The 27,976-nt window shown below is 45.6% G+C and overlaps 2 protein-coding genes across 4 annotated transcripts; one reads left to right on the forward strand and one right to left on the reverse strand.

Annotated features, from left to right (window-relative positions):
- The first annotated feature begins 3,120 nt into the window (after positions 1–3,120).
- LOC119433224 (dentin sialophosphoprotein-like) lies at positions 3,121–17,798 on the forward strand. Of its 3 annotated transcripts, none has more exons than XM_049659347.1 (3): positions 3,121–4,230; positions 4,799–5,103; positions 9,496–17,798. In XM_049659347.1, the coding sequence occupies exons 2-3, from the start codon at positions 5,004–5,006 to the stop codon at positions 10,836–10,838; spliced, it is 1,443 nt and encodes a 480-aa protein (XP_049515304.1). In that variant the 5' UTR covers positions 3,121–4,230; positions 4,799–5,003; the 3' UTR covers positions 10,839–17,798. The 3 variants fall into 3 exon arrangements, with proteins under 3 accessions (XP_049515304.1, XP_049515305.1, XP_037556305.2); XM_049659348.1 differs by having other exon boundaries at positions 3,123–4,230; XM_037700377.2 differs by having other exon boundaries at positions 3,126–4,230.
- Positions 17,799–22,372: 4,574 nt separating this feature from the next.
- Positions 22,373–27,976, reverse strand: LOC125941582 (ATP-binding cassette sub-family A member 13-like). The gene is made up of 4 exons (XM_049659155.1): positions 27,850–27,976; positions 26,485–26,686; positions 24,149–24,371; positions 22,373–23,330 (listed from the first exon to the last, which is right to left on the reverse strand). Exons 2-4 carry the CDS (start codon positions 26,590–26,592, stop codon positions 23,176–23,178), a joined length of 486 nt encoding a protein of 161 aa, XP_049515112.1. The 5' UTR covers positions 26,593–26,686; positions 27,850–27,976; the 3' UTR covers positions 22,373–23,175.

Genomic DNA, 27,976 nt, shown 5'->3' on the forward strand with positions numbered 1-27,976 from the left:
CTTCAAAGCATCTTTCTTTGCAGTTACAACCGATCCAACAGTATAGTTGCACAAGAACACGTAAACAAGGAGAGCACATTCTTGCCTGACGTTTTCCACTAGAAAAATTATTTGGATCAACAAAAAAATTGTCTAGCCCTGCTTGTTGATCATCACAACAGTGTGTTTAACACAGGTCAAGCAGTAGCTATAATGGTCTCTCTTTTAAGCAGAGCACTTGAGGTTGCAGGATCGATGCTGGCTGCAGTGGCCGCATTTCATTGGGGGCGAAATGCAAAAACGCTTGTGTACCTGGATTTAAGTGCAAGAATCCTAGGTGGTGAAAAGTTATCCAGAGTCCTCCACTCATAATCAGATCATGGTTCTAGTACTTCAAATCCCAAAACTTCATTAAAAATTTTCTTTCGAGCAAAGTTGTTGTGTCAAGCAGAGTGTGATTTGTAAATAATGTCGCTCTCTCTTTTTCTTGACAGTTTTCATAAAATCGTGCTAAAGATGAAGGTGAAAGGAACATATACTCTTTTTATCCTTCCTTTTTTGCTCAACACGATTATGCTTTTAGTGATAGTCATCGACACCATTGAATGCAATTGTAAAAGAAGCCTGGAAATTCATGCTAATTGGTTCGCAGATGCACTGATCTGAGTAAGTCGGTCGTTGTGAGGCCACCATTAGGCCAACGCAGGTTTACTTTCGTAAGTCTTGTAATATACAAGGTTCCCGCGTTGCCCCAGCTATCACTGTGACCATTCTCTTGATGGGGCCCTGCTGGAGTTATGTCTGTCCTGGATTCTGGCAGTCTCCGAATGTACAACATTCTCGATGTGCTTCAGCATCATTTGTGCCATCCAATACTTCGGACCTAGGTACTCAACCGATGGCACTTTGTGCCTTTGTGAAACTTCTATTTTTTTACTGTGATGTTTGTTTATGCAACCGGTGCATGCTCTTATTATATATACGATACACACGTCTTCATTATGCAAGCCGTTCGCAAGTGTTCAATTCTGAATGTGCTCCTTTTTAAAGTTGTCTAATATCACACTGCAGATGATTCGCTGTCAATTGTTGTATAAATAAATATATGTACTTTATTTACACAAGCTTGTCTGGATCCATGCACATGTCAACACCATAAACTTTCATGGCTGTGCAAGAAGAAAGAGGAGGTTGCACTATACATGTGTGCAATCGGCTACTTGGCTGTAGTCGGTGACTAATCAAGGATATGAAGATATGAAGTAAGTATATGCTGTGGCTACCTACACAAGAGAACATCATTGTGATCACAGCAGTGATGTCTCTTTCAGAGGCCAACGGTTTCGTTTTAGACAATGTACACTACTGAAAAATGAATGTGAGAAGTGTTGCTGCTTGGTTGCTGGCACCTTCTTTGATTGTGTTGTGGCATCGCCACACCCTGCCAAGTTTCCAAGAAGACAACAGCAACAAGAACTCTGAGCTGGGTTCCAGTACGAGGGCTGTCATCAGCTTAAGTCTCGAGGGCTCGTAGATTGACCTTTTCAGATGTCTATGGGGTGATTCATACAACAGGTCACTGACCAAAGTCAAAAAACGAGAATTGTGACGTTTCGGAATCGGGACAGATTCGATCCTCATTCACAAACATCAGTCTTTGTGTTCTTTGACATCGGGCAGCAATGACCTGTGTTAAGAATAATGATTTTGCCTGACCGGAAGGTGTTCTGTTGAACTCTGATTATATGGCTATGGGATACCCTGCTCTAAGCAAAAGTGCTCATCTCCGTAGGTGGTTTTGACTGAACCTGCACCTCAAGCCTGTGCTATTCAACTGAAAAAAAAAAAAAGTTTCTTTTTAACTTTCACAAACATGAAGAAATTACATCACAGTGCATCAACAGTGAAGTATTGGCAACAGCGCTATGGCAGTGTGGCAGTCTAGTCTGGTTCTATGTATGTGCAGCCAGCAAAAGCAGTAGCAGCTAGATGATATGGGTGCCAAGTAAACTTGTTGCACAAATGTCCGTAAAGAGTGCGGAGAATTCTTTCAGCAGTGAGTAGAGCTGGGGAAGAGATGCATTGCCAGGATAGATGTTTCAAGACCTTGGCAAGGTACGTAAACATGCACTCAAACCATCCATCGGTGCTAAATGTCGGCAGGTAGAGGAGCGCGTGAGCAACAACTGATTGGCACATGTACACCCAGATTGCCACTGCCTGCTTGACCTGTTACTAACTATAGATAATCTTGCTTTCATTCTGCCCTGTTCATAATTCTAAAATTGCCTTTACTGGCGCATGCCACACCTAGCTAGTGGCAAATGTAGAAGTTTTCATAGTAATCCGCACTGCCATCGTCATCTCTGTAGTCTAATCATTTGCAATGGGAAGCCTTTTCCCAAAGCTTGCTATTGGTCTGTGCCAATTTTAACTGATCGTGCCTGCGAACTTGCATTCTATTTTATTTATGTTTCTTGGCGAGGTGGAGGGTTGAATTGTTACAATGGAAGAAAGCAAAACCACAAATTGCCCACTTGCAAGGATCTACTGTACTTAATTGTGAGCCTTCAAGACAGCTTTCCTGCAATGAGACATTTTACGCACAGTAATGACACGGCCGCTTTTTCTTTCTTTATCTTTTTTTTTTTTTTTTTTTTTTTTTTTTTAAATCCAGCGGCCGTGGTAGTGGCGATGCCGGCGCGGCCCGAAACATTTACTGGCACGATGAGTTGTTTTCGGTCGCCAAGACAAGAAACTTGTCGGCCGATCGAGCTAAAGCGGCCGCTTAAAGCGGTTTTGCGCGTTGTGTCGAATCCTTTGAAAAATCTCGCATAAGTTTGTTTTGTAAATTATTAGCTTATTTGGTTAGCACCCAGATATGTTAGGCTGCGGCACATATATTTATTAATTTATTAATGCCCCTTCTGAAACTGTTGTCAGTGCAAGTAGTAACTATCCTGCAATTTTAAAATAAAACACTTTACCTCGGAATACGTATTTGTACAATTGGAAATATTGAAAGCTAATATATATATATATATATATATATATATATATATATATATTTCTATGTGTCAATGCATTGGCCACGGTGCTACCGAAAAATACTCTATGCTCTTGGCATGCACAATCGCCATCGGCATCATTTCAATCAAAACGAAAAGTATGGCGCCTGGCACGCTGCAACACGTTCGAAAGTTAGGAGCATGGCACGGCCACTCAGCTGAAGTCCAATTTTTTCTCTCTCAAGTTCCGTAACGCTGTCCGCGGCACACAGTGTCCCAATTCCGACAGCCTTCGAGGCGTCGTCGTCATGTCGGAAGGCCAGAACAAAGCCGCGAAGCGGCTGATCAAATGGCGCGACAGCGCCCGACGTCAACTGTCCAGCGCCTCGTGTAGCGACGATCTCGCCGGCGCTGTGCAATTCGTTCTCCGCAACGCCGCCAAAACTTTCAAGGCCGCGCTACTTCCGACCTACGACGAGCGGAGAGAACAGTTGTCTCGGGACCTTAGTACCATCTTGTGCCAGGTTTCGGCTCACCTCCACCTGCGTTCGCGCGATTTGGTCGCCGACTGCGTCGATGACAGCGATGAGCAGAGCAGCTCGAGCCGTTTCGCCTACTGGGACCACCAGTGCGCGCTTCTCTCGTACTTGTTGGACCTAGCGCTCGTTCGCGACGAACCTGCAGCGATCACCAAGATCTGCTTCGTCCTGTCGAAGAGCAAGCACCGGTTGTGGGACGTTCTCGTGCAGACTTGGGCGATCTCCTCGAGCGCGCCTGTTCGTCTCGACCTGCAGCCGCGGCTGCTGGACGTGTTCCGCTGGTTCGCAGCCTACTGCCCACGCACGTGCCCGAGTGCCGAACTGTACTTCAAGTTCGTCGTGTGCGCCGCGTGTCTGGCGAGGCGGTTGCCCGAGCGCGGCTGGGAGACGGTCAAGCCCGTCGTTCTCTCTATCGAACCCGCGGAGTTCGATTTCGAAGAATGGTTCGCCGCGCAGCCTGCTTTGGCCGCGCTTCTGCCTCGGTCCGAGGTGCCGAGATCTCGTCGAAAAGTGATCGCGCGTCTCTGCAAGAGCGCGTCGGACCCGGTGGAGCTGTTGGAAGCCTGCCGGACACTGGCAGAGTCCGGCGGTGGTTCGCTGGCATCAGGACGACGTGCGACGCCGCGGCGGCCGCGGACGCCGACATGTTCGTCATCGCGGACGAAGAGGTACAGGCACGGGAGCAGGACACGAAGACACCCGAGGTTAGTATGCTCTGTTTGATTTGGCGAGGAAGCATGTGACCGACGTTACCGTGATTCCTTCAACCATATTGTCATCCAAAGTGGTCGTGATTCAGGCTACATTGAAGGAGGAAATTAAGAAAGACTCAAACGTGTAGCAATTTGCTGATTTCAGTTTTTGTACAATGTGCAGGGAAGAATGTAAACACATAAACGCTGAAAGTCTGCCTTTCAGACCTCTGAGTGTACGTTTAGTTTTACAGTTGTTACGGGGTGAGGCTGTAGCCTTACAGAGAGAGTAAGAGTTTAATGGAAACTGATGTCAGCCCTGCTCTGTGCAGAGCTTGCTACTTCAGATGTGAACGTCATGGGACGCCAAGAAGTTTCGATTAACTGAAAGCATAATCTGAATTGATTGCCTTTGAAATTCACTGAAAACAGCGGCTCAGCTGTAGCATTGAGATCAATTAAATTATAAAAATTTGGAATTGTGACGAGTCAACTGTCCTAAGAGGAAGACTGTGGCCAAAAGCTGGTGCTTTATTTTTGCGCAGCTCCTTCATTTACACTGTGACGCCCTCTATTCCAGGTCGAGGATGAGCAGCTGCAAGCAATCCTGGATTCAACACTGAGCCGTCTGCGGTCGACCATTGCCACGCCTCATGCAAGTGACGCCGAGCCTAATTCTGAGGCTGTCAGCGATGCCAGCAACTCCCCGCTGAACACGAAGGCTTTCTTGGACAGGCTTCTTCACAGCAGTGTTGCTGAATCTGGTGCTAGGGACGCATTCAACAATGCAGAAGCAGTCAGCGAAGAAGCTCGACCACAGGCAACAAGAGGCTGTTGAGGCCAACAACAGCAAAGCAGGGGAAGTTGTGGCCACACTGGCAGAAGGTGATGTGTATTTCCAGTTTGGATCTATCGCTGTCTCTTGTTTACCTACTGTTTATGAAGCTTACGTCAAGGAAAATTTCTGTTATCAAAAGCTTCTAAAGTGGTAACTAAATTAGTCTACATAGAAAGACTATGCTTCCGGAAACCTAGCAGGGTTTTTTATTTTATGCCAAGAAGTGACATAGTCACAGAGAAAATTGCAGCAAAAGGGGCAGCACAGATGTTCCAAAATTCAAATTGCTTTCGATTAACCAGGCGTTCTTAGTAGAACCAGCGATCTTGGAGGTTAGGCTTCTGAGCACTACAGCCTGCTGTCGTGTGTGTGTAGTTACGGTGGCACATTGTAAGGGTAGTCTGTAGGATAAATACCAAGACACCATCTTTTGGCAAGCACCACCAAACCTGCATTTTTATTGATCGCTATTATCAACATCGTATTAGCCACTTAACTCCCAAGTTCTTTTTCAAAATAGTGTACAAAATTTTTCAATTATCTTTTCATTTACATTTAGTTTTTGAGTACTTACATGGTGAGGCTGTGAGTTGTACGATTTGGTCGGCTGCACATGCTGATCGTTGCATAGCCTGGAGCAGGGTTTGTGGGACACACCATGACCATTTTGCTGAAACTTGAGCTTGTTAGGCATGCGACAGGTTAATAGGAGTGAGAAGGTGAAAGCAGTGCTCTATGTTTCAGAGGAAGCTGCAAGACAGGTCTTATCCCATGTTGAATGCGGAGAAGCACTCAGTGAAAAAGGCAAGACTGGCTCACGAGGTGATGAGCACTCAGCTCCATGCTAGAGACAATGACGGGATGGGAGCTTTAGGACTGCTAGAATTCACAGCTGGGGCTTCATTGCAGAGAACTCCAGATGATGCTCATGCTACTATACACGTCTTGTTAGAATGTTGGAGCATTCATTTAGAAGCAGATCATAAAATGTGGTCGGCCTTCATGAAGACCCTTTAAGGAAAGATGATGGGCCCAAGAGGCTGAACAAGTTCTTGGAACTTATTGTAAAAGTATGAGCGGTTTAACGGGAGGGATGAAGAAAGACTTGACAGGACAGACGCTCAAGTCTTTCTTCACCCCTACCGTTAAACCACTCATATTTTTACAATATGTTACACCAACTGGCCCAGCAGACTACTGTCATGAACTTCTTGAGGCTTGTTATGTTCACTGTTTTAGAATACAATGTAGTCCATCTTTACCAATAAGGACTTAACTCTATCCTACCTTGGGGAAAATAAGTGTTTTTGTAGGTTACGCCAGAATTTTTTTTTTCTGAAGGAAAATTACGTACATAATGTATTGCCATCTCATAGGCACCATCTCCGAAAAAAATCAAAATTCGCTGAAAAAAATCAAAATTTTTCATGAACCAGGTATTGCACTAAAAAATTGTAAGTGCGAGCACTGCAGTTGGGCGTGCCGTGCTGCGACCGCCGATGTTCCGGGCTGGTTTGCGTCGTCGTTGCTCTCAGAGTGAAAGTTCGACGAAAAGGCAGCCTCCTCATACTGGCTGCTGCTCTGTCCATGTTAAGTTAAATCAGCCGCAGACGTAGCAGAATCATGAGATCTACATTTTTCGAAGCGCATGCGCCACTGCCGGAGGCGGCCATTTTTGATTTCTACTTTGATGATTGTGAAATTTTGGAGTGCGTCCAAAAACTACTGCCTGGCGGGAAAAATGCGCACCGCTTAGAAAAAGAAAATATAGTTCTCTTTCACGTCCGATGGCGCAGTCCTGAGTGGCACGAAAGGTTTCGAAAGCGGCGCTTCAAACCATCGATAGCAGGCTAACGATGCCCAATGGGTGCGGTAGGGAAGGAGTTAACTAGGCCCCAGTAAACATTGTCAGTATCCATGATGACACGTTGGTCTGGTGCGACGACTTCAAGGTGACATTGCCGTGTGTCTTTTCTGGCCTATTAGGCATCTTCCTTTGGTGAGAGTGCTATATTTTTCTTTCTTTTTGGCATCATTCAAGGGTAATTGACTAATATCATCATCATCATCAGCCAATCTTTATGTCCACTGCAGGACGAAGGCCTCTCCCTCCGACCTCCAATTACCCCTGTCTTGCGCTAGCTGATTCCAACTTGTGCCTGCAAATTTCCTAACTTCATCACACCACCTAGCTTTCTGCCGTCCTCGACTGTGCTTCCCGTCTCTTGGTACCCATTCTGTATTTCTAATGGTCTACCGGTTATCCATCCTATGCATTACATGGCCTGCCCAGCTCCATTTTTTTCTCTTAATGGTCATAGAATATTGGCTATCCCCATTTGATCTCTGATACACACCGCTCTCTTCCTGTCTCCTAACATTAGGCCTAACATTTTTCATTCCATCGCTCTTTGTAACTAATATTGTGACTAATAATAAATTGACTAATATACTACAGGTCAAATAATTCATCTTTTAGTGTCCTTTCAGGAAGACACAAAAAGCAAATCTTATGTGCACTATTTTTATTCAGCTTCAGGTACACATTAAAGGGGCCCTGAACCACAATTAATTGGAGTTGAGAAAGGCATTTGAAGTTAAAATAGGCTATTTCAGAAATACTTTGCTGCAAAAAGTACTTAAATACGTTCAGTAGAAGCGGAGTTATTGGCAGTCAAACACGGCCTTCATGGTGCTTCCGCTCCTTCTTCAATGCATTGCACTGCGAAGGCTACGGCGGAGCCAGGTGTGCCATTCAAATTTGATTTTGAATGTTAACATAGATGCCACTAATTCCGATTTCGGCGGCTACGACACGAGCTACATTGCGATTAAGCCAAACACGGTTGTCTTAATCGAGCTGCAATGCGCTTAGCCAGTAGACTTGTTGCGGCGGCCACAGTACCTACGCTACATGCAACTGTAGTGCCTATGTGCAGTGCTTGCTGTGCATGACAGGGCTCGAGTGCGTGCTTGCACTCATATGCTCCTGTCTGGCTGGGCTGCGTGGTGCGGACCAGCTTTGTCCTTCACCAGCTTGACATGGGGAAGTAGCCACATCCAACTTCTGCATTTTTGAAGCGCTGTCAATAAGTTTGCCGAGGCTTCTAGCCAGGAGCGGCCTGGCCGCTGGCAAGTGTGCGTGAGGTCTGGCTTTAAGTATCGCGTAGTTCGAGGCTAGTTCAGCGTTCAAAACTATTTGAAATTAGGAGACCCGACGGCTACGTGGGCGGCTGAGCGTGAGCAGACAATAGTCGGCTTTTTCTGAAAGTACATAATTATTATGGAAATTTGAAAGCACATTTTCTATTACTTCAGCCTGTTTTTTTTAACTTCGTGAATAAATATACCCACTAACAGTAGGAAGAAATACACTTATCCAAATACCTTTCCTGATTGACATCAGCTATTGGCCAATAGCAGCCGCGTCTGGGAATCTGCTTTATTACAAAATAAAGCGTCCGGAAAAGAGTGAGGAGCAAGTTTCTGTTGAAAAGAGAGCGTTTGAGTGGTAGGTGACTTCGCACTCTGCTTGCGCGCTCCACGCGCCATGCACGACTGCAAAACTTGGCTGAGGTGTTCACAACAGCATATGCTATCTGCGGACAATGTTTTTTCACCAAGCCTGGGGAGTGGTTCAGGACCCCTTGAAGAACCTGATGCGGTCAAAATTAACCTTGAGGTCTCCACTATCACGTCTTTGATAGCCCTCTATTTCGTGTTGAACATTAAAGCACAATAATTAATCACAGTGTAATTTTTTTTCTTTGTGTAGCAGATCTCCACCTAGTTCTTTATTTCTTTCATCAAGTGTATTGTTGCCCATTGATGTAATTGCTAACTAGCGTCTCTTTATGACAAGTCTTAATCTGATAGCATGTTACTTTCGACAGTGTTCTCATTACTGTGTTTGTTGAATACGCAGTGCATTTCATCCTGTTTGCGCTTCAGTCTCAATTTGTATTTCTTACCAAATTCCATCTTTATTGTATGTATGATATTCGATTCTATAACTCATCCTTCCTATGCTCGAATTACTTTTGCTATTTTATTTTTCCCCTCTTGCATATTGCAGTTTTCATGCATGTCAATAATGTTTTATTCATTATATGCGCATTTTAGGCATCTATACCGCCACCAGATTTTAGTCCCATTTACAGCCACTTGCACCACTGAACATCGCTCCTGCTTTGTCTCATTAACATCAAAACACTTATAAACATTACACCGGCGCTCTTTGACCAGATCTGGCACTTGTGCCAATAAAGAACAGAAATAATAATAATAATAATACAGATTATTTATACACTTCATCTTGGGCCACATTTTGGCCTGCAGTATCCTTTAATAATAAAATTTGGATTGTTACTGCCCTAAAAGCATGCTTCACAGTTGGGTTAGTGCCAGCAGTTGACAATGCATTCTTGTTTGAAATGCAGGTGATAAGCATACAAGCGTGGCTCAAGAAGCAACATCGGAAGACGAAGGGGCTATTTCAAATTCCGCAGACAGCACACCTGCAGTGTCACCTCCGAGAAAAAAATTGCGGAGACGAAAAAGAGTTCGCAGAAGGAAGATTCGTGCCTCAGGCAAGCTACATGCAATTGTGGAAGTTAATGCTAAGCTGGCCACGTCAAAAACTGCAGAAGAGTCTGATGCTTTTGCAGCCAGTATGGATGATGAAGTTCATCACGAAACTCCACTTTCTGAAAAGTCCTCACTTCAAGAACACGTGTCGGAACTGTCTTCGGTTTCAGCTGTGCAAGATTCAGATGCTACTGCAGTGCTTATTGACGACCATTGTGGACTGAAGAGAACAGAGCAAGACAGTGTCATTGACCTTGAAGAGAAGTCATGCAAACACCATGATACTGAAATCGAGGATAAAATCTCATTGACGATGGGCAGAGAAGAGCCTCGAGATTCATTGAATTTGCAAGATGAGCCAGTCGCGAAAGCTCTGAAAGAAGTTTCACTGCAGAACTACAGGGCTGGCAAGGCAATATTGCCCGAAGACACTGAAGAGTTGGGAGCTTCTTCATGTTCAAAAGTTGAATTGACAGTAGAGTCACATTTGCTTCGAAGTCACCAAGCTCGGAAGTCAACAAAGTTTTGCAGGCAAAGGACTATTGAATCTTCAACAGAGGAGTCATGCGGCGAGGAGGAATTGTCTTCAGTTTCAGCTGCGCAACATTTGCATACTGCAGTTACGTTCAATGATGGTCGGTGTGGAGCGAAGAGGTTGGAGCAGGACAGTATCAGTGACCTTGAAGAGAAGTCAAGCGAGCACCATGACTCCAAAATGGATGATGAGATGTCGTTGTCGATAGGCAGAGAGGAGTCTAGAGATTTTTTGAATTCACAAGCTGAGCCAGTCGCGAAAGCTCTGGAAGAAGCTTCATTGCGAAGCCACAGAACTGGCAAGGCAGTTTTGCCCGACAATAGTGAAGGGCTGAGAGCTTCATCTTCAGAAGTTGAATCGACAGTAAATTCAGATTTGCTTCGAGGTCACCAAGCTCGGAAGTGGGCAAAGTCTCGCAGGCGCAGGATCATTAAATCTTCTTCAGAGGAGTCGTGCAGTGAGCAGGAACTGTCCTCAGTTTCAGCTGCGCAACATTTGGGTGCTGCAAGGACCTTTAATGTTGACTGGTGTGGAGTGAAGAGAACGGAGCAAGACTGCATCAGGGACCTTGAAGAGAAGTCGCCTAGGCACCATGACAGCCAAATTCGACAATCAGAAGTCATTGACGAAGGGCAGGAAGGAGCATGGTGGACACTCTGAGGATACCACCGAAACAACTTCAAGTTCGTCAGATGATGAGGTTGCAGAGAAAAACTGTGGACAAACGTCGCGTGATGGTGCCACCGAAACTATTTCAATTTCGTCAGATGATGAGGTTGCAGAGAAAAACGATGGACAGCTAACGCAGCGGTGATGTTGTTGAAACTCTTTCGAGTTCGCCAGATGCTGAGGTGACAGAACAGAGTGGCGGACGGTCACAGCAGTGATGATGCTTTTGAAACTCTTTCAAGTTCGAATTCAGAGTCCTTTCGGGAGGTATCATCTTCAAGCTCAGAATCTGAGTCTTCTGATGAAGGCTCATGCAGCCAAGGCGCATCTGGCAGTTCGATTGGAAAGAGTATAGCTGCTTCGTCGCCGGGTAGAAGACCTTCAGACACAGCTTCCACTCATGGTGGGGAAGCTTGCAACATACAAGGGCAGAGACAAAGGCCTAGCAATTCTCTAGAGCCAGATATAAGAAGAGTGTCTTCAAAGGGAACACTAAAGTCTTAGCATCTAGGTATACCAGAACACCTGAAGCACACTCCGATTCGCAGCTCATATCTCCTGCAAAGCTTGGGAAAATACAGTGCTCTCTTGCTACGGTTGTTGAGGCTAAAGATGTCACCCTGAAAACTGTGAAGAAGGCACGTAGGAGCAGAATTGTCAGTTCCACCGAGTCTTCTGATGAGGAGTCCAGCATTGAACGCCCAGTGCTGCAAGAAGCTGTGTCCTCTGATGAAGAGTGCAGTGTTAAACACTCGGCACAACATGGAGCCGAGTCTTCTGATGAACACAGTGTTGAACACTTGACACGGGAAGCTAAGTCTTCCGACCAAGAGCATGGTGTTGAACACCTGTCAAAACAAGAAGGTTACTCTTCCAAGGAAGAGTGCAGTGTTGTACATGCAGTGCAACAAGAAGCTGAGTCTTCCGATGAAGAATGCAATGTTGAACACCCTGCTCAGCCGGAAGCGAGACAGCCCACAGTGTTTTCGGAATTGGCAGATGAAATCCCATGCGGGCAGCGGTCACCTGGTGCTTCGTCACTGCAGGACATGCACATTTCGCCTTCAGAAAGTGAGGAAGATGGTTCGCTTTCTCCAGTGCTTCAGGGCATTAACCTGGCCGCTGAATCAGATGCTGATACTGTGGCGGTACAATCGAATGATGAAGGAGTTGGCAGGCAACGAGCTCACCGCCTCTCGCAGGCCACAACTATATCGGCTTCGTCCCAGAGGCGCTCGCCGTCACCTTTTTCGAAGCTGAGAGAAAGAGTGATGTCTTTTCAAGAGGATTCTGACGACGAAATGGATACTGTGGCTTTCGGAGGAAAGGGAGCACCTTCAGCCGGCAAACACTCTTTCTTTAAGGTGCCACTCGTGAAGAATTTGGCCACCCCTTCGACCCAACGGTCTGTTAAATCGAAACCTCAGGTTGTACGGCACAGCTTGGATGAGAGGACAACCCCTACCAAAAGCCAATCTGCCTGCAGAAGAACGCGCTCTCGTGGTTCAGTCTCTTCACAAGGGGAACAGGGAGCACTGCCTGACAAAGAGCAAGATTCAGAATCTGACTCTGATAACGCAGGTGCGGCTACAAATGAGACAGCCAATGTACGCTTGAATAGTGACACTATGGGATCAAGGCACATGTCAACAGAGAAGACTAAAGCTCTCGGTCCAGGCATGAAGCAGGCAGGCATTCGTCAAAACCGCTCCAGGGCATCGTTGCCAAAGAATAAACCCTCAAAGCTATCCGAAGGGACCAAAATCTCAGAATTGGAGCAAAATGGTGCTTCTGAATCAGACTCCGGTGAAGGTCCAAGAGATGGGAATAAGGCTCTTGAGTCCGGAAAATGCACAACACAAAGCCCATCTAAGACAGACAAACTGGTAATAGTTGAAGCTTCACCTTCAAATAGAAGAAAACAGGCACCTTGTCCAAATATTTTGACTTTGAATCCCACCCAGCCAAAAAAAGCGACGCTGAAGTTGCGTTCCGATCACGATTTCGATTCTGCAAGTGTCAGTGAGGATAAGGAGAGTGCATGCAGCGAGCATTCAAGGCAAAATGAGGTCAGTGCCAGGCAACTGCAGGAAGCCAAATCTGAAGTGTCTGCCCGACGGAGGAGCACACGGAGTTGTACCAAAAAACTGGCAGTTGGGCAGCAAAAAGAACAAGTATTCGATTCTGAGTCTGGCAACACATGCAAAGATTTAAGTGACCAGTCTGTGACAAGCAGTAATTTAGCAAAAAGTACATCAAAGGGAGAGCAAAAGCAAGGTGACTCAGGTGGTGGGAGTTCGACTCCGGAAAAGCCACGCACTCCTTCCAGTGGTAATGCGACTCGTGGAAAAGAGCTGTCCGGAACACAGGACAATCTAAGTGATGATGGAATCAACCGTTCAAGTCCTATGTCACCCATGGAAAAGCGAACGTCGTCTGTGACCAAGCGGAAATCTGGAATTGAGGCAGAAGCTACAAGCAGGAGCGGACAGCTGGTTTCTGGCAGCCTGCACAGAAGTTCACCATCGCCAATTCGAGGCAGGACTCCTGCGTATGAGGTACAGCAAAGTGGGCATGCCACACTTGGAGTCCTGACTCGGAGTGCACGCAGACAACTTTCCTATGCCAATGGTAAAACCTCACTGTCCCAAAAAAGAATAACAATGTCCACAGTGGGAGTGGGACCTGATGTAAAGCCAAACGCTACGTCTAGTGACACAACAGCGAAAAGTGCGCTAGGTGAAGATGTAGGACCAGCACCATTGGAGGCAAAAAGAAGGATCTTACAGTATAGCAGAAGTGATGGCCACTCTGTCAAGAGAAGTGATGTTTCACGTACACAAGCAAAAGGTGACACCATATCTGAGAAAGAGTCTGAAAGTGGGGACAATAGAGTAGGCAGTGCATCTTCAAGGCATAATGCATTATTGCCATCTCCAAGCCTGGCTAAACGGCCAATAGTAAAACTAGATCGTATGCAGAATAATGAAAGAGAACTTGTAGCCACTGTTAGCGGTGAGAACTTGCACACAACGCGTTCAGTTTCAGCTTCACTGCATGGCAAGGAGGTGGATGCATCCAACACCACATTTGATGGTCCAAGTGCCAGCAAGGAAAGGCAAGTAGATTCTGACACGGGCGACACTGCAGGTTTGGCAAGGTCACCATTAAGAACAGCTTCGAAACGCAGACGGGTCGTTGATGCTTCCATGAACGTGACACCTGCCCTGGACACCTTTGAAGATGATTCATCACAGACAAGTGTCTATCTTAGCGGGCTGACACAGGTGCCTTTGTCACGAAATATCCATGCTTCAGACAACTCTTCGAGTTCCGATCAAGAAGGGGGCGACATTGTTCATAGCGCACAGCAGCGAAGACTGTCATTAAGAAGGCTGCCGTCGCGAAGGATGTCTCAACGTAATAAAAAAGAGGATTTCATAATTGACGTTGATGAGCAGGTCCGTTCCCTTTCGGACTCTGATGATAATGACCCTCCCTACGAAGTTAATGAAGTAAATCTCGATGCCAGCATTGCTCGCTTAAGAAGACTCAAGGTGCCTCTTTATACACCAGAAAAGGAAGCGCAGTCAAGAACGTCAAGTGCTGCTTCGAGCTACAAAGTTGCGAACAATAGTGCAAGAAGGACTGGACGGCTCTCATTGGCTGCAATACGAGCTTCGCAATCCGAGAGCAGCCCGAGCACCCATTCCAGTCTGTCACCCCCTTTCAGAACCGCGTCCGATGGTATTCCAGAGGCACAGGGCCCAACATCCAACCTCTGCTTGAGTCAGTCACCTTCCAGGCGTGCCAAGAGTTACAACAATGAGCAGACCGGCGCAATGCCGGGAAGGCGAGCAGAAAAAAATGAACAGAGTTCACCTGAAAACAAGGATGGTGTGTCGTCAATGTTGGAAGACCCGCAAACTGTCAGCGCAAGGAACACACGAAAGTCTGGAAAAAAAATGCCAGTTCTGAGGCGGTCCACACGTGTAAGTACAAAACAAAATACGTCTGCATGTCTTACCTGTTCAGACCACTTGAAGAGTGAAGACCTTGTGGCACCGTCGCACTCGAGTCACCTGAACAAGGACTTGGAGGTCGTCGTCCGACAGCAGACTGTGCGCACCGCCAAAAGGAACAAGAGCTTTAAACCGAGTCCTGCATTGCCAGTGCATGTGAAACATCCTGATGAAAGGTCGGGCACCACCGAAGAGGCAGCAGTGGCAGATGATGCACCAAGCTCTGTCTGCTCAACCTGCAATCGCTGTGTTAAGGCTTCCAGTACACAGGACAGTGGGACCATGACTGATGACAGTTACCTTCACGATGACGACGACGATGCTTTTTCGGACTCACCAAGATATTCCAAGCGTAAGAAGGTTGGTGCGTCAGCATCACAGTCAAAAGCCAGAGCCTCCAGGTCATCTCGCCGGCACGGTGCGGCAACTCAAGAAGCCAGCGTTCCAGTGAGACGCAGTTCACGGACAACTGCAGGTGCATCGCGTAGACTTAGTTATGTTTGAAATTATGCTACGTGTGCTGAGAAAAATCCTAATGGACAACATCTGTTGGCACTGTCAATGTTATTAGTGGAACCTTGTGGGTGGCATTTAGAAAGCCGTGCTATTGAACATCATTGTTGCAGCTTATATCACTAAAATATATACATTATATATTATGTTAATCTTGTGTTAGTGAATTTCAGATAGTTTTTTTCTTAATTTTTATTTTTTTAGTTGAGTGTAGCATCAAGTTCATTCTTGAAGGCATTATCACTTAATGTGCTGTTTCGCGATAGTCATGTTGTATGCGATGCAGTAGTGTACAGTCACAGGGCAGCTGTTCTGACAGTGTGGTCTTGGATGAGCTGTGTACTGGTGTGGTTTACCAGGCTTGCTGTAGGTGTCATGCACTCAATATTATGCAGAATATTCACATCAGCACATTAATAGAACTGTTGTAGGCAAAAGTATTAAACAAACACTTCATTAATGATCTTGTAGGATTCGGCTTCCATTGCATTTAGTTATTTCATCACTTACCTTCTAGACTCATGCAATTGTTTAAAAGCAGTTAACATTTTGAGCATCAAAGTATGTTGCAAATGCAAGATGCGAAAGAGAAGGTAGTCTTTTCGGGAATGAGAAAAATGTTAGGCATTACTTATCGGATATCATTATATACCACCATCTTTGTGTAATTTAAACGAGAGCTGTCAAGGTGATTATCTTAGATTCACAAAGAGAAAGAGCTATCACTTTATCTAATTACTGCACATGGTTATTTTTATTTGTCTTGGCAAAGTGTTGTCGGTGGGCATAGTTAAGTGAACTGGCCACCAAAGAGCACAGCTTTACCTGTTGAGAACTGGTAATTGTTCTACTGTCAGGGTGATAGGGTGTTCTGCTGTCAGCCTAAATGTGTGTTTGTGCGCTTTGCAAACTGAACGCAAGGCAGGAGGTTTTGGCTTACGCATCACCTGCTAAAGAGGTTATGTGTAAAAGCGATTGGATGTACAGTCGTAATCAATATTAAAGGGAACACCTAATTTTTTTCAAATGCCCATAGGGGCTAAACACGCATGCCCTTCTTAAAGGTGTTCAATTATTCTAAACATTCATCTGGAAAACTTTTTAAGTATCAAGTTTCTATGTTTTAATTAATGCATAACGAGTTATCATAGTTAAAAAAATATTCAATTTTCCCTTTCATATTGATGACAACTGTACAACTGAAAAGCGTATTAATTGTTCCACATATACAAGGTGTTCTACTGTTAGCCTAAACATGCGAAGTTTCCGCTTATACAGCGTGCTCTGCGAGCTGCACATGGCTGTGCCTTGTCTGCTGCTTGCGCTTTACAATTTGTGACAAAGGAAATTTTGCTCAATCCCAGCATTGGCGTCTGAGAGTACTAATTCCTGCTCAACAGTGGATTTACGGTAAATTCCCACGAGTTGGTAAGATTATCAGCTTCTGAAGTGAGCTAGCAGATTTTTCTCCAGTTTGTGTCTTGAGGTGGGCCCACTCTGCGACAGATGGCAGTTTTGTTGGTGGCACTAGCCCTGCTCACTGCCTCATTGCATTCACCGTGATCATTCCAGATGCGCTCATTTGAACTATTTGAGCTACTTATGAAGTGAAAAATTGCATTTACCAAACAACTTCTGAGGCTGTTCCTGTTCAGCTTCCAATGTATAGGCTCTAGGAAGTCTATCCATAAAACTTAGTGGGATGGTTTTCGCCCAAACTTGTGCTTGTTATATAGACGCTTTTGTGGAAATGGCTTTCTGCAACATGTTACAGGGAATGTGTGTGTCTTCCTTTGGTTTCTGCCAATTTCTTGTCCTAGGCTCTTTTTGAGATTTATTGATGCTTTGGTGTTTGTTAACAGTGTGGGAGTTTCTTTGAGTGTGTTGGTAATATTTGTGGCACTCCAAGTCGAACGTCATGAAGGCACTTTAATTTGTATTCACTACAGCTAAAAGTTTGAAACTTTCAATTTTTTTTTTTTACTTAGTTGTTCGGATACCTTTGTTGAGATGATGGCATATACTACATGTGTTAAATGTTGTGTTGGCAGTGTGCCCATTGTTTATGCCACATTTCACATCCGACGATTGGGTAGCGATCTAAAGCTTTTTACTATTGCAAGGACAGCTTTGATGAGGTAGATACTTATAGCAGTGTGTTTTGTTATGTACGTGTGCCGTATGTATGAAGCTTTCTAAACAATCTGTTGCTGTGATCATGTGTTAACTATTGAGGTGAAGGTTCATTTCAGAAAGCCACATAGGGAGTGTGCATTTTTGGTGTGTCATATAGTTCATCATTCACTATTGTTATCCATGCATCAAGTTCTGCATGATGGTTTATTCCCTTGAAGTAAAGGTTTATGTGGCAAGTTTTGCAAAGCTCTTAATAAAGCTCAACTACATTGCACTTTCTGTAAGGTTGGCTGCCTGTTGCTATCATTTATAATCCCCTCTGTAGTAGGACCATGTGAGCTTTGAGCAAAGTCAGAATGTAAATGAAAAAGGTGGAGGGTCTTTTAATGCTTTGCAACTTAAAAATGAAAACGTGTAACAATTCTTTTTTTGTGGCATGAATGCATAGCCAAAGTACAAAAGGTGTTCGTTGAAGAATAAACGTCTTCATCGAAAGCTGTAGGTCCAGGTTTTAAAAGACTCCGTATGTCAGCACTAACAGTGCAACAGTCATGTCATCATCACTATGAAATCACTGCAGGCATGCTGAGCAAAATTTCATCATTTGTTTTCAAGAAGAACAGCAGCCTGCTGATCTGTTCTTGTGCACAAGTGACTTGAGCCAGCTGCGTATGACATCCATGAAGGATTCCTCTAGGCTGCCCCTTCACACCGGCAGGTCTCGTAGACATCAGAACCACAGTTCCCACTAGTAATGTTTGTTGAATACACTGTATGGTGCACGACCTCCGAAATGTGCGCCTGTAATCTCGAAGGCCATGTATGGTACACAAGCAATAAGTTGAGTGCATGCGACTTAGATTGGCTCTATTCCTCGTCTGTGGGCTGATTTGGAAGGCAGTGCGATGTTTTATGAATCGCGTACCAGCCAGAGGGCGGATGTCGGCGTCAGTTGGGTGTCAGTGTAATGTTTGCAAGTACGGCATTCCAGCAGGAGGGCACGTCATTGCAAAGAGGTTATATAAAGCTTCTGAAATGGCAACCCCCTGCAGTTAAACGAAAATGTTGGAATTATTATTTGTCATTTCTCGGCGAGTTCAGTATGTAGGGGTCGACTTATATTCGTGTCCAACCTATCCTAGAGTAAATAAGGTAATCTAACCAACTAGAAATCAACCGTGTCCTTAGTACAAAAATAGAACATCCAAGCAATAATAAAAAAAAGAGGACTGACAAAATGCAGGGCGTTTTTTCTTAGCTGCACCGCATTCAAAAGAAATTGCCTGTGGCAGATAGCACATTTCTATCCTTGATCTTAACTACTCGATGAGGTGGCCATTACTTCCACGAGAAATCGAAACACCTAATTCAATATTATACATAATTCTAATTCACTTTTTAATGAATTACATTACAGCACATATTTCAATCTAGGAAATATAGCTGGTGAGTTCCCAAGGCTTGGAACGAATTCTTAGGACTGAACCAGTTTCGAGATAATTTTCAGTGTCCGATGAAATGCATTGGCGTTCCAGTTACCTTTTTAAAGAAAACTCTGTTTTATGCATTGAAGCACAAAAGTAACTGGAACACCAGTCCATTTCGTCGGACACTTCGAAAATTAACTTCTCGAAACTATCGCAGCCCAGAAAATTTGTGCGAAGTGGATGTGCATTGGAAACTCATTAGCTACAGTTTGTATTAAGATATGTGCCGTAAAATAATTAAGATTTTAATTTGCGTAATTATGTTAAGTACTCAATTAGTCATTTGGATTTCGTGTGGAAGTAATGGCGGCCTCATCGAGTAGTTTATATGAAGGATTAGAATTGTGCTATCTGCCAAAGGCAGTATTTAAAAATTTGATGCAGCTAAAATAAAACACCCTGTATACATACGCTACACTACACGCGACATTGTGTCTCGAAACGTGAGTACCGCTGCGCCTAAGTGCTACATACGTGACCTGCGCCAAGCGGCGGCAAAACCGTAAAAATGCCTCTTATTGCACCCGAACTGCTCCAAAGCACTATACGTAGGCGCGACGATCAAGGATTCGTCTTCAGGCCAGCTTTAGAGAAATTAAGTGGCAGCTTGGTAAATAACCTTTGTTTTGTTAACTTCAGATCTTTTGCATATCGGGTGTCGTCGCCGTATCGCGTCATTATCGAGCCTGCGTTCACGCGCGCTAATGTACCGTATTAGCCCAGTCGTGTCCGTGTTTATTCGTTGTCTTATAAGTTACTCATGTTCAAACGTATCCCGTGAGAAGCCAATGCACTTTCACAATCACAAGTGCCAGTAGGGCATGTAGACCGAACGAGCTCTAGCTGTCGTGGCCCCAGGCATCGGGAGACGCCTTTCTTTTAAATGACTTTTCACGTGGAAGCTTTTAATACTAATTCGAATCATTCAATTGCGTTTGCCTTTGCGATCATTTCGCAAACGGCGGCGAGAGTACACGTTGTAAAATGGAAACGCGAAAGATATTACGCGTCCTCAATTTGTGATACGCATACTGCTTTTTTTTTTTTTTTGGGGGGGGGGGGGGGGTGGGGGCTAACGTTCAAGTATGCTCTGTGAAGTTTGCCATGCTTGGTGCATAATAATACAGCTATTACCTTGAGCAGGCCCTTGGTCTTCCTGAAGGCGTGTACCATCATGTACTTCTCTGGGGTGGGTGTTCGAAGAATATGCGCCTTTGTTCATAGGCGACATGCCAGGCATGATGATGAAAATGTATTTATTGTAGGATGGCTCGAAGGCCTATTATGCGGAATAGGAAGAGCCGTCCTAGCATAAAAGGGAGCAGGGCGCCGGCCAGAAAAATTTCGGGCGAGGGGGGGAGGGGGGTGAAGCTCGACAGGCTTCCCCCCCTGGAGGCGATTGAAAACCGATCCGCTTGGTTACTTCGGACTATTCCCGTACTTCTAGCGTCGCCGCAGTGTAAAATACCCTGAGCCTGCCGGGTCTTTCAATGCGTCACAATATTTCACGTCTTTGTATCACAAAATGTACCGCTTAAATGCAGCCCTCAGAGACGCCCTTTTTCGGCAACCTCCTCACATTTCATCACGTCCGGGTCATCAGTTCAAGGTTGGTGTGCCTTGCAGCATCACTCATTGTGTGCTGAATCCTTTATCCCAGAACAAGTTCAGAAAAGAACCATGCACCTCCACGGCTCCATCGCCACGATCACCGACATCAACGTTTTCAAGACAGCCATTGCTCCTGAATACTCGTAACATCGCACTATTGTAACATTATTTAATTTTTATTGTTGTTTAGCGTAATCTACCCACTCCTCTCTGTAAAGCTTCGGCCGTGAGAGAACATAACTATAAAGGGGGTTGCCCGTCGCCTGCGAGGAACGCCGTAGCAGTGCACTATATAAGGAATTGCGGTTTAAAGTCACTTAAGCGCCCCATTGCAAGAATGCTACCGCTTTTGTTTTGTCTTGCGTTAAACGAAGAGGCCTCGCCGCAAACTTGTTGGCCACGCTTTGTCCATGACGTCCGTGTCGTTAGGCAATAGAAATAAGATGTCTATAGTATCAACGGAAACAGAAAAGATGACAGTGTACTAACAAATTTGTGCCGATGGAGGCTGATAAGGGTGAATGAACTCAATGGAAACCTGATCGGGTGGATAATGTACCACGAGTGACCATTTTTGCCGTGGTTATGTTAGTAACGCATGCGTCGGCGATGCCGATAAGACGTTTCACTGCAGCGCAAAGTTAAAAAAAAATAGATACTAGGGTTTTACGTGCTAATACCGTTATTTGATTATGAGGCACGCTGTAGTGAGGGACTCCGGATTAATTTTGACCGTAGGGGTATGCCCTTTAACCTGCACCCAATGCACGACACATGGGCATTGGGTGCACGTTAAAGGGCATACCCCTCTCAGCAGTTGTAGTGGTGGCTTTCAACAATTTCGCTGGACATTCACTTTCGCAGGGCCGGGTTGGCGAGACAGTATTTTTTTTTTCTTTTTTTGCATTTCACCCGTACTGAAATGCGTCCGCTGCAGCCGGGATTCGATCTCGCGCCCTCGGGCTTAGTAGCGCAACGCCGTAGCCACTACGCCACCACTCGGCGGGTCGTACAGCGGTGAGTGCGCTCGGCGATTCATCGCTTTAATGCTGAAGTACTTCGTGTCAGCCACAGCTATGGCCGAACAAGCAGCTTGTAAAGTCACAAAATTGTTAAGAATGGCCGAAAACTTCAGATTACAAAGTATTGCGAGACAAATCCTGGTACGAATTATTGCAAAAATGCCAATTACTATAACGAGTTATTTTCAAATGTATGACTCTATTTGATAAAAAAAAAACGAATAAGGTTCTATACAGTTAGGTGAAATGTGGCGAGTGCTGCGATAATGATAGAGATAAAGTGAAAAATGCTGCTGTTGTGCTAAAGTCGATGTCGACTTTGTAACGTAATGGGGCGGCATGACTTCAAGTGGAAATGAACGATTTAGAAGTATACTATCGTAATATTTACAATTATTGAATAATCATATACAATTATCGTACTGTCTGTAGTGCATTATGTGCATTTGTGTGCGGTTTAGGATTTTCGCTGCTGCCTGCTTGAAGGGTCTGGTATCCGCTTGGCGTCACATGCCATTGTAAATGTGTCATTGCTCTTGTAAATATACAGCCGTTCCTTTAACGACTACTTGGGTGTGTGTAATGTTTCTAGCCTCACCCAACGCCCTCGGTGTCTTGAAGGCGATGACAAAGACTATACAACCAGCTCATTCCAGTAATGAATACATCTGTCGGTCAGTCAGTGAATCAATCTTTATTATGGTTGCAAAAAGAATACAGATGAGAGTCTCGCAGTCAATGAATCTTCTCGGACCTTTGGTGAATGTTGCGCTATAGGTATAAATAATGAAACCGTGGATACAGGCAGATTTCAATAAGTTGGTTTGTAATTTTACTTAATGTAAAACACGTAAAATAAATGACGAATGAGGTGAAATTGCGTTAATTTGGGCTTTAAATCGTCTGCAGTTGCTGCTGAAACACCGGGCAATTCCCGAAGAAATCCGCTCAGAAGAGATCACTGAAAGTCGAAGGCGCGGAAGAAAATGAGGACCCAGAGAAAAAGAAAAGGCTTCGGGAATTCCGTGCAATAATGTCTCCATGGCTCGAAAAGCTGCCAAGGAGACCAAAGTAGATGAGGATTATGATCTACTTCAACAACATCCACTGCAACTTCATTGGTGAATACGAGTTTTGTCGGTTCAGTACCGAATACTTTCTTCCGAGCAGGGCCTCGCTTATGATTCCGATCCTGGTTCTGATGCTTGCGATGGAGAAGACAGCGACAGCAATGCAGAAGACAATTGGAGGAACGATTACCCAGATGACGAAACAAGCTTCCAAAATCAGGTGGACGTTTGTGCCTAATATTATGAAGAGATGGGTACCAATTTCGTGAGTCTGAACTGCTTGAGCTTTGAATTCAGTGATGATGATGACCCGGCTCCCTCGAGGAGAACACTGCACGAAGGTCAAGTGAAATAGGATGTCTAAGGAACCTATCCACCCCTGCAGAATGTCTTCAAGCGTGGTGACGATGAGGCCCATCTTTACGATGCCCAGCTTAGACTTGGCCGCCTCCAGTTCGTAAAAGAGGTCAAGCATAAGAATGGAGTGCATCTCTGAGGTGCCGATGAGTCTGAATTGCACGCTCCTGGACTTGTCCATCACGTTGTCGTGGGACAGCGACTCCTTGCGGATGAGGGCCTGCACGCCGGTGTCTTGATAGCCTTCGCCTTTGCTGAGTCGGAGCTGCGTATTTTTTGAACGAAAAAAAAATTTAGGTCAGAAAAAAAATTGCACTGCCGATAAATACTGTACAGACTCTTGCGATATACAGCGTGGCACATCTTGCGAGTCAGGGCCCACTCTCAGACAGTTGTTGATTATGTGTGCAAGCGATGTCAGCGTTGGTTCTCAGCTGAGGTAGATGGCTCATAGTTTCCAGGAAGTCAACTGACATTTATTTTAATGAGACGGAAAGGCGACGACATGCAGATTAATCGCACCTCACCAATGTGTCGTCTTCCATCCCGTCAAAATAATGGTCTGTTTATTTCCGGGAAAGTATGTTGTCAACGTCCCTATTCCTTTTCTTATTCAAAGTATTTACATCAAGTTAACTGGGGCCGGTACTCTCCATCGTCACACATTGTAGCATACTTTATACGCCAGCGTTAACTCTAATGTTTGGTGCTAGTGCGTTGACCCATACCAAACAAGAACAGAAGTAGAATTTTTTTTCTGTAACCTCGATGTTTGTTCGACTACGTCGCAATAAAGTGAATTCTATGATGCGTTAGGCATTCCGAGCAGACAGTATGCATCGTGATGTCTGCAAGAACACAATGGGCCTCTTCCATTATCCGTCTCTGACAGTCCCGGACTGTCCGAAAGACTGCATACGCAACGCCCATTGGCTGAAAGCACCGTCTCGGGCAGTCCGGGACTGTCAGGAACAAATACTCGAAGAGGCCCATCGTGTCATCTCATACAGGACCAGCCAGATTTTCACTCATACGCCGTAAGAAAAGTGTAGCAGCGATGCATCGCTGTCGAACGCACCATACATCCATTGCGGAACTGAGCCTTGATGTACTTGGGCGAGTCGACGCAATGCGGCTCTCCGTGCTGGAGGAAGAGGAGACAGTAGGCCAGGGCTTCGGCTTCCGCAAAGTCGCTGTTGGTGAGGGACACTCCGTTGTACCGCAGGACCACGAACAGCAGCTCCCACGTATCGCGCCTGGTCCGAGGATGCATGTTCCACGTCGCTTCGTCCCGAAGGATCTGCACCTGCTCGACCGCATATAGGACAGGTCCTTCCTTTAGCTTACAGGCTTTCACTGGAAAACCGAATGACGTGCATTGGGTCTGCATCTGCGGCCGTTATTTGTGCGTCAAATTCGTGGAAACGCTAGCGAGTTGGTCTGAACCGTGACACTCCGCCTGCAGAGTAGACGTTAATAACGGTTCGCTTGGGAAGGTGCATTGTAAGCGTGGTCGCGTGGTTACTGTAGTAAAGAGATCATTGCTTCAGTTCATAAAACTTTAATTCTTAAGAGCACTTTCTGATTAGCTGTGACTAACCATATTCGTTAATGTATGTTTGCCATTACGATTGGGTGGTGATTATTCTTCTAGCACTCGTAGTGTATGAGCAGTATTGTGAGTGTATTTGCAGAGACCCGAGCACTGTTCGCGTGCTCTGTTTCGACACGAAGCTCGGTTTCGATGTTATCTCAGCCTGGCACAGACGAGACAACGCGGACTCGTCTGACCTGTATCAGTCCGACTTCCGACTTGTGAAATGCAATTCGTTTCTTTATGAAATGCTCCTAGACAGATCTCGGCCATGTTTAAGCCTGCTAATTAGAGCCGATTGTTGAAACGTTATTCGTGCTCACGCATCCGGACTTTCTTGGCACGCTTAGGATTTACGTGAGTGCATGGGGAAGGCAAGAGCATGCGAACGCCCTCTGTTGTTCTCTCGTTCTTGAACGTGGTAAAATCTGGAGGAAATAATTAAGTTCTTGCGTTTCACGTGCGAAACCCACGACCTGATTATGAGCCACGGCGTAGTGCGTGACACCGGAGTAATTTTGACCACTTGCGATTTTTTTAACGTATTTTAACGTTAACGTATTTAACGTAACGATTTTTTAACATGAGCGTTCTTGCATGTCACCGACATCGAAATTCGACAGGCGCGGTCTCGAGCTCAGCTTTCCAAGGTATACTTGACTGTGGCGCGACATACATTTCGTGAATAGGGGACACGAAAAAGAAGACAGTGAAGCGCCAAATAAGACATTGGCGCTTTACTGTCTTCTTTGGCGCTTCACTGTTTTCTTTCTCGTGTCCCCCTTTCACGAAATGTATTTTGCGCCACAATCAAGTATATACCTAGGAAATCTAAGCACAAACTTGCCCAAGAAGAAGTTCTTCTCGAGCTCAGCTACCGCGGTGGGTCATGTGGTGAGTACGGTGCTCCTTGCACATTATGCTCACCGAGTGGGCAGGTTGTACAAGCGAGCAGCGCGAGGAAGGGAACAAAGGTGTTTTCGTCACTGCAGCTCTTCGAAAACTACGTGAGATACGCTATGCAGTTAAACCGCGTTATAACGAAGTTGAAGGGGGAGCCAGGGTTAATTTGTTATATCCATTAGGTTTGAGATACACATCATTTTATGTACAACAGACAATGGATCTCTACGAGGATTTCAATAGGAATTTCACTTCCTTCGTTATAAGCAATGTTTCGTTACATTCCGTTTCATCGAAACGAGGTTTGACTGTAGTATTTTGTAGTTGTCTGCTGCAATGCATTGTGTGTTCCAGCGAAATTGAGCTACATTGAGTATGCAGAAGATTTAATCTTGTTCGTGGTTTTACCAATCTCGGAGACTTATATCAAAGTAGGCCGATCCTGGGACACAGTATAACCCGAGGTCGCATGACTCAACTTCAGGGGCACCTGCGACGTGCCGTCCTACTGTATGGGAGCGTAATCGCTACATTGCCGAACGCGGTGCAGAACAGGAACATTTAATTAGAAGAACTTTAACAGTTGCTTGAAATAAAATTGCAGGAATCAAGTGCTTATTTGTATGTCATTTAATTGAAACATTTAAGAAATAACTTCGCATAACATTGGTTCCGACAACTCCACTGGATGTGCCGTAATTTATTTTTCTTGCCTCGACTGTACAGAACTGGCCAAAGCAAGTCGCGTACAGTAATGTGCCACACTGCGACTGAAGGGGTTAGTATTTCAATTTTCGTTTACTTCAGGTCTTGCCCGAGGAGACAGAGGCTAAAGGCTGCAGATGCCTGATGCCTGGTAAAATGACTCAGTGCTAGGCGTGTTGCTGCGAAGCAAAGTGCTGTCTATACACGTGTCGCTCACTTTGGGATATGTCATCAAGGCGATGGCCGCGCGCAGGAGGCGATGGACGCGGACGGGCAGGTCCTCCGCGAGCCGTAGCCGGCAGTAGGTCAGTCCGACGTCGCGCATCAGTCGACTCACGTCGCTGCCGATCGAATCTCTGGGAATGAAATGCCGTGTGTCTGCGCAAACGCACCGGGCGGGATGTCGGCAAGAGTAGCGTCTGAAAAAAAAATGCGACCTCGGGTAATTAGCAAAATCTCACTAATCAACTTTTCAACTAATTACATTAACAAATATCGATTCTTTGTAAACCATAACCACATGATGCCAACAAGTAATGAAGCCAAGCTATCTTACCTTGGTTTATATATCGTTTACTTCGTGTGGTTGTAGTTCGCAATAATTAAAGTACCTTATATGCTTGTCCACTGTCCAGAATGTCATTCTTTTCTCTCAATTATTTTGGAGGAGCTGTGAATATACCAGCCTCGGTGGCTCCGTCGATATGGCGTAGTGCTCTCGAAAGCCAATGTCGCGGGTTCGATTTACAGCTGCAGCGGTGTTGGCCTGTCCAAAAGTTGTCGCAGTTTCACCTGAAAGGCGAAGCATCAATTGCGATAGCAAATTTGTAGAGAGCTATACGGAGTAATGATATTAGCTTTATCAGCTGTATAAACTTGGACATGCAGCAGCACCGGCAACACGCAGAACTATTGTCGACGCCGTCGGCGTTTTGCCCGCGTTCGCTCAAAATGCGTGCGGCGTTGGTGACTGTTGCCGGAGCCTCTGATATAAATAGGCACTTGGTGCCGCAGCTAAACGTCGCCTCCCTTCCCTCCCCCTCCCACCCCTCCCCCTCCCCCACGGCCTCTCGCGCGTCGGAAGAAGGCGCGTTTGCTCTACATATATGGTGATTGTAAAAGAGGAAAGAGACGCTTACTTCTGCAGCCCTTAAGCGAGCACGGCGCAGAACGCGCGTTTGTTCTCCGCCGTGCGTTCACTCCCCGTGAAAGCGCGCGCCCCTCGCGCCCTTTCACTCGCACATGCAGCGTTTGGCGCGCGGCGACGATTTCATCTCCATTGACGTCATACGGAACCTCACGGCGACGGCTACGCCGACGGCAGAAATCTGCTTTTGAGTGTCCATATAATTGCTATCGCAATAAAAACCAGTCCACACAGTAGCGTGAACGCCGAGCGCGGTCACTAGTCTATAAGTGACGTAGTTTACACAGCCTATGCCGCTATTGCCCAGCCACGCCTCCGTTGCAGAGTAGCCTTTAAGCGAATACTCCCCAAGACGAGGGACCTCCCTGCTCCCTAAATAAGCTATATGTCTATTTAAAGCACCGCACGGCGTAATTGCCATACGCCCTCACTTACGTGTGCTGCGACTGCCTGCTGAGAATATCGGAAACGCTGCTCGAAGAGGCGACGTGTCCTAGAGCGAACGCACCGATCGAACGAATGGAAGATCCCCGCGAGCACGAGCAGGCCACGAGCCAGGTAC

This window comes from Dermacentor silvarum, chromosome 11 (assembly GCF_013339745.2).
Source record: "Dermacentor silvarum isolate Dsil-2018 chromosome 11, BIME_Dsil_1.4, whole genome shotgun sequence".
Taxonomy (NCBI): Eukaryota; Metazoa; Arthropoda; class Arachnida; order Ixodida; family Ixodidae; genus Dermacentor; species Dermacentor silvarum.

Coding starts and splice junctions, on each gene's coding strand:
- LOC125941582 (XM_049659155.1), bottom strand. CDS start 26,592: ATGCGCGACGTCGGACTGACCTACTGCCGGCTACGGCTCGCGGAGGAC. Junction 24,372..26,484: donor CCTTGATGACATATCCCAAA/GTGAGCGACACG, acceptor GCGGTCGAGCAG/GTGCAGATCCTTCGGGACGA. Junction 23,331..24,148: donor GGCTCAGTTCCGCAATGGAT/GTATGGTGCGTT, acceptor AAAAATACGCAG/CTCCGACTCAGCAAAGGCGA.
- LOC119433224 (XM_037700377.2), top strand. CDS start 11,897: ATGCACATTTCGCCTTCAGAAAGTGAGGAAGATGGTTCGCTTTCTCCA.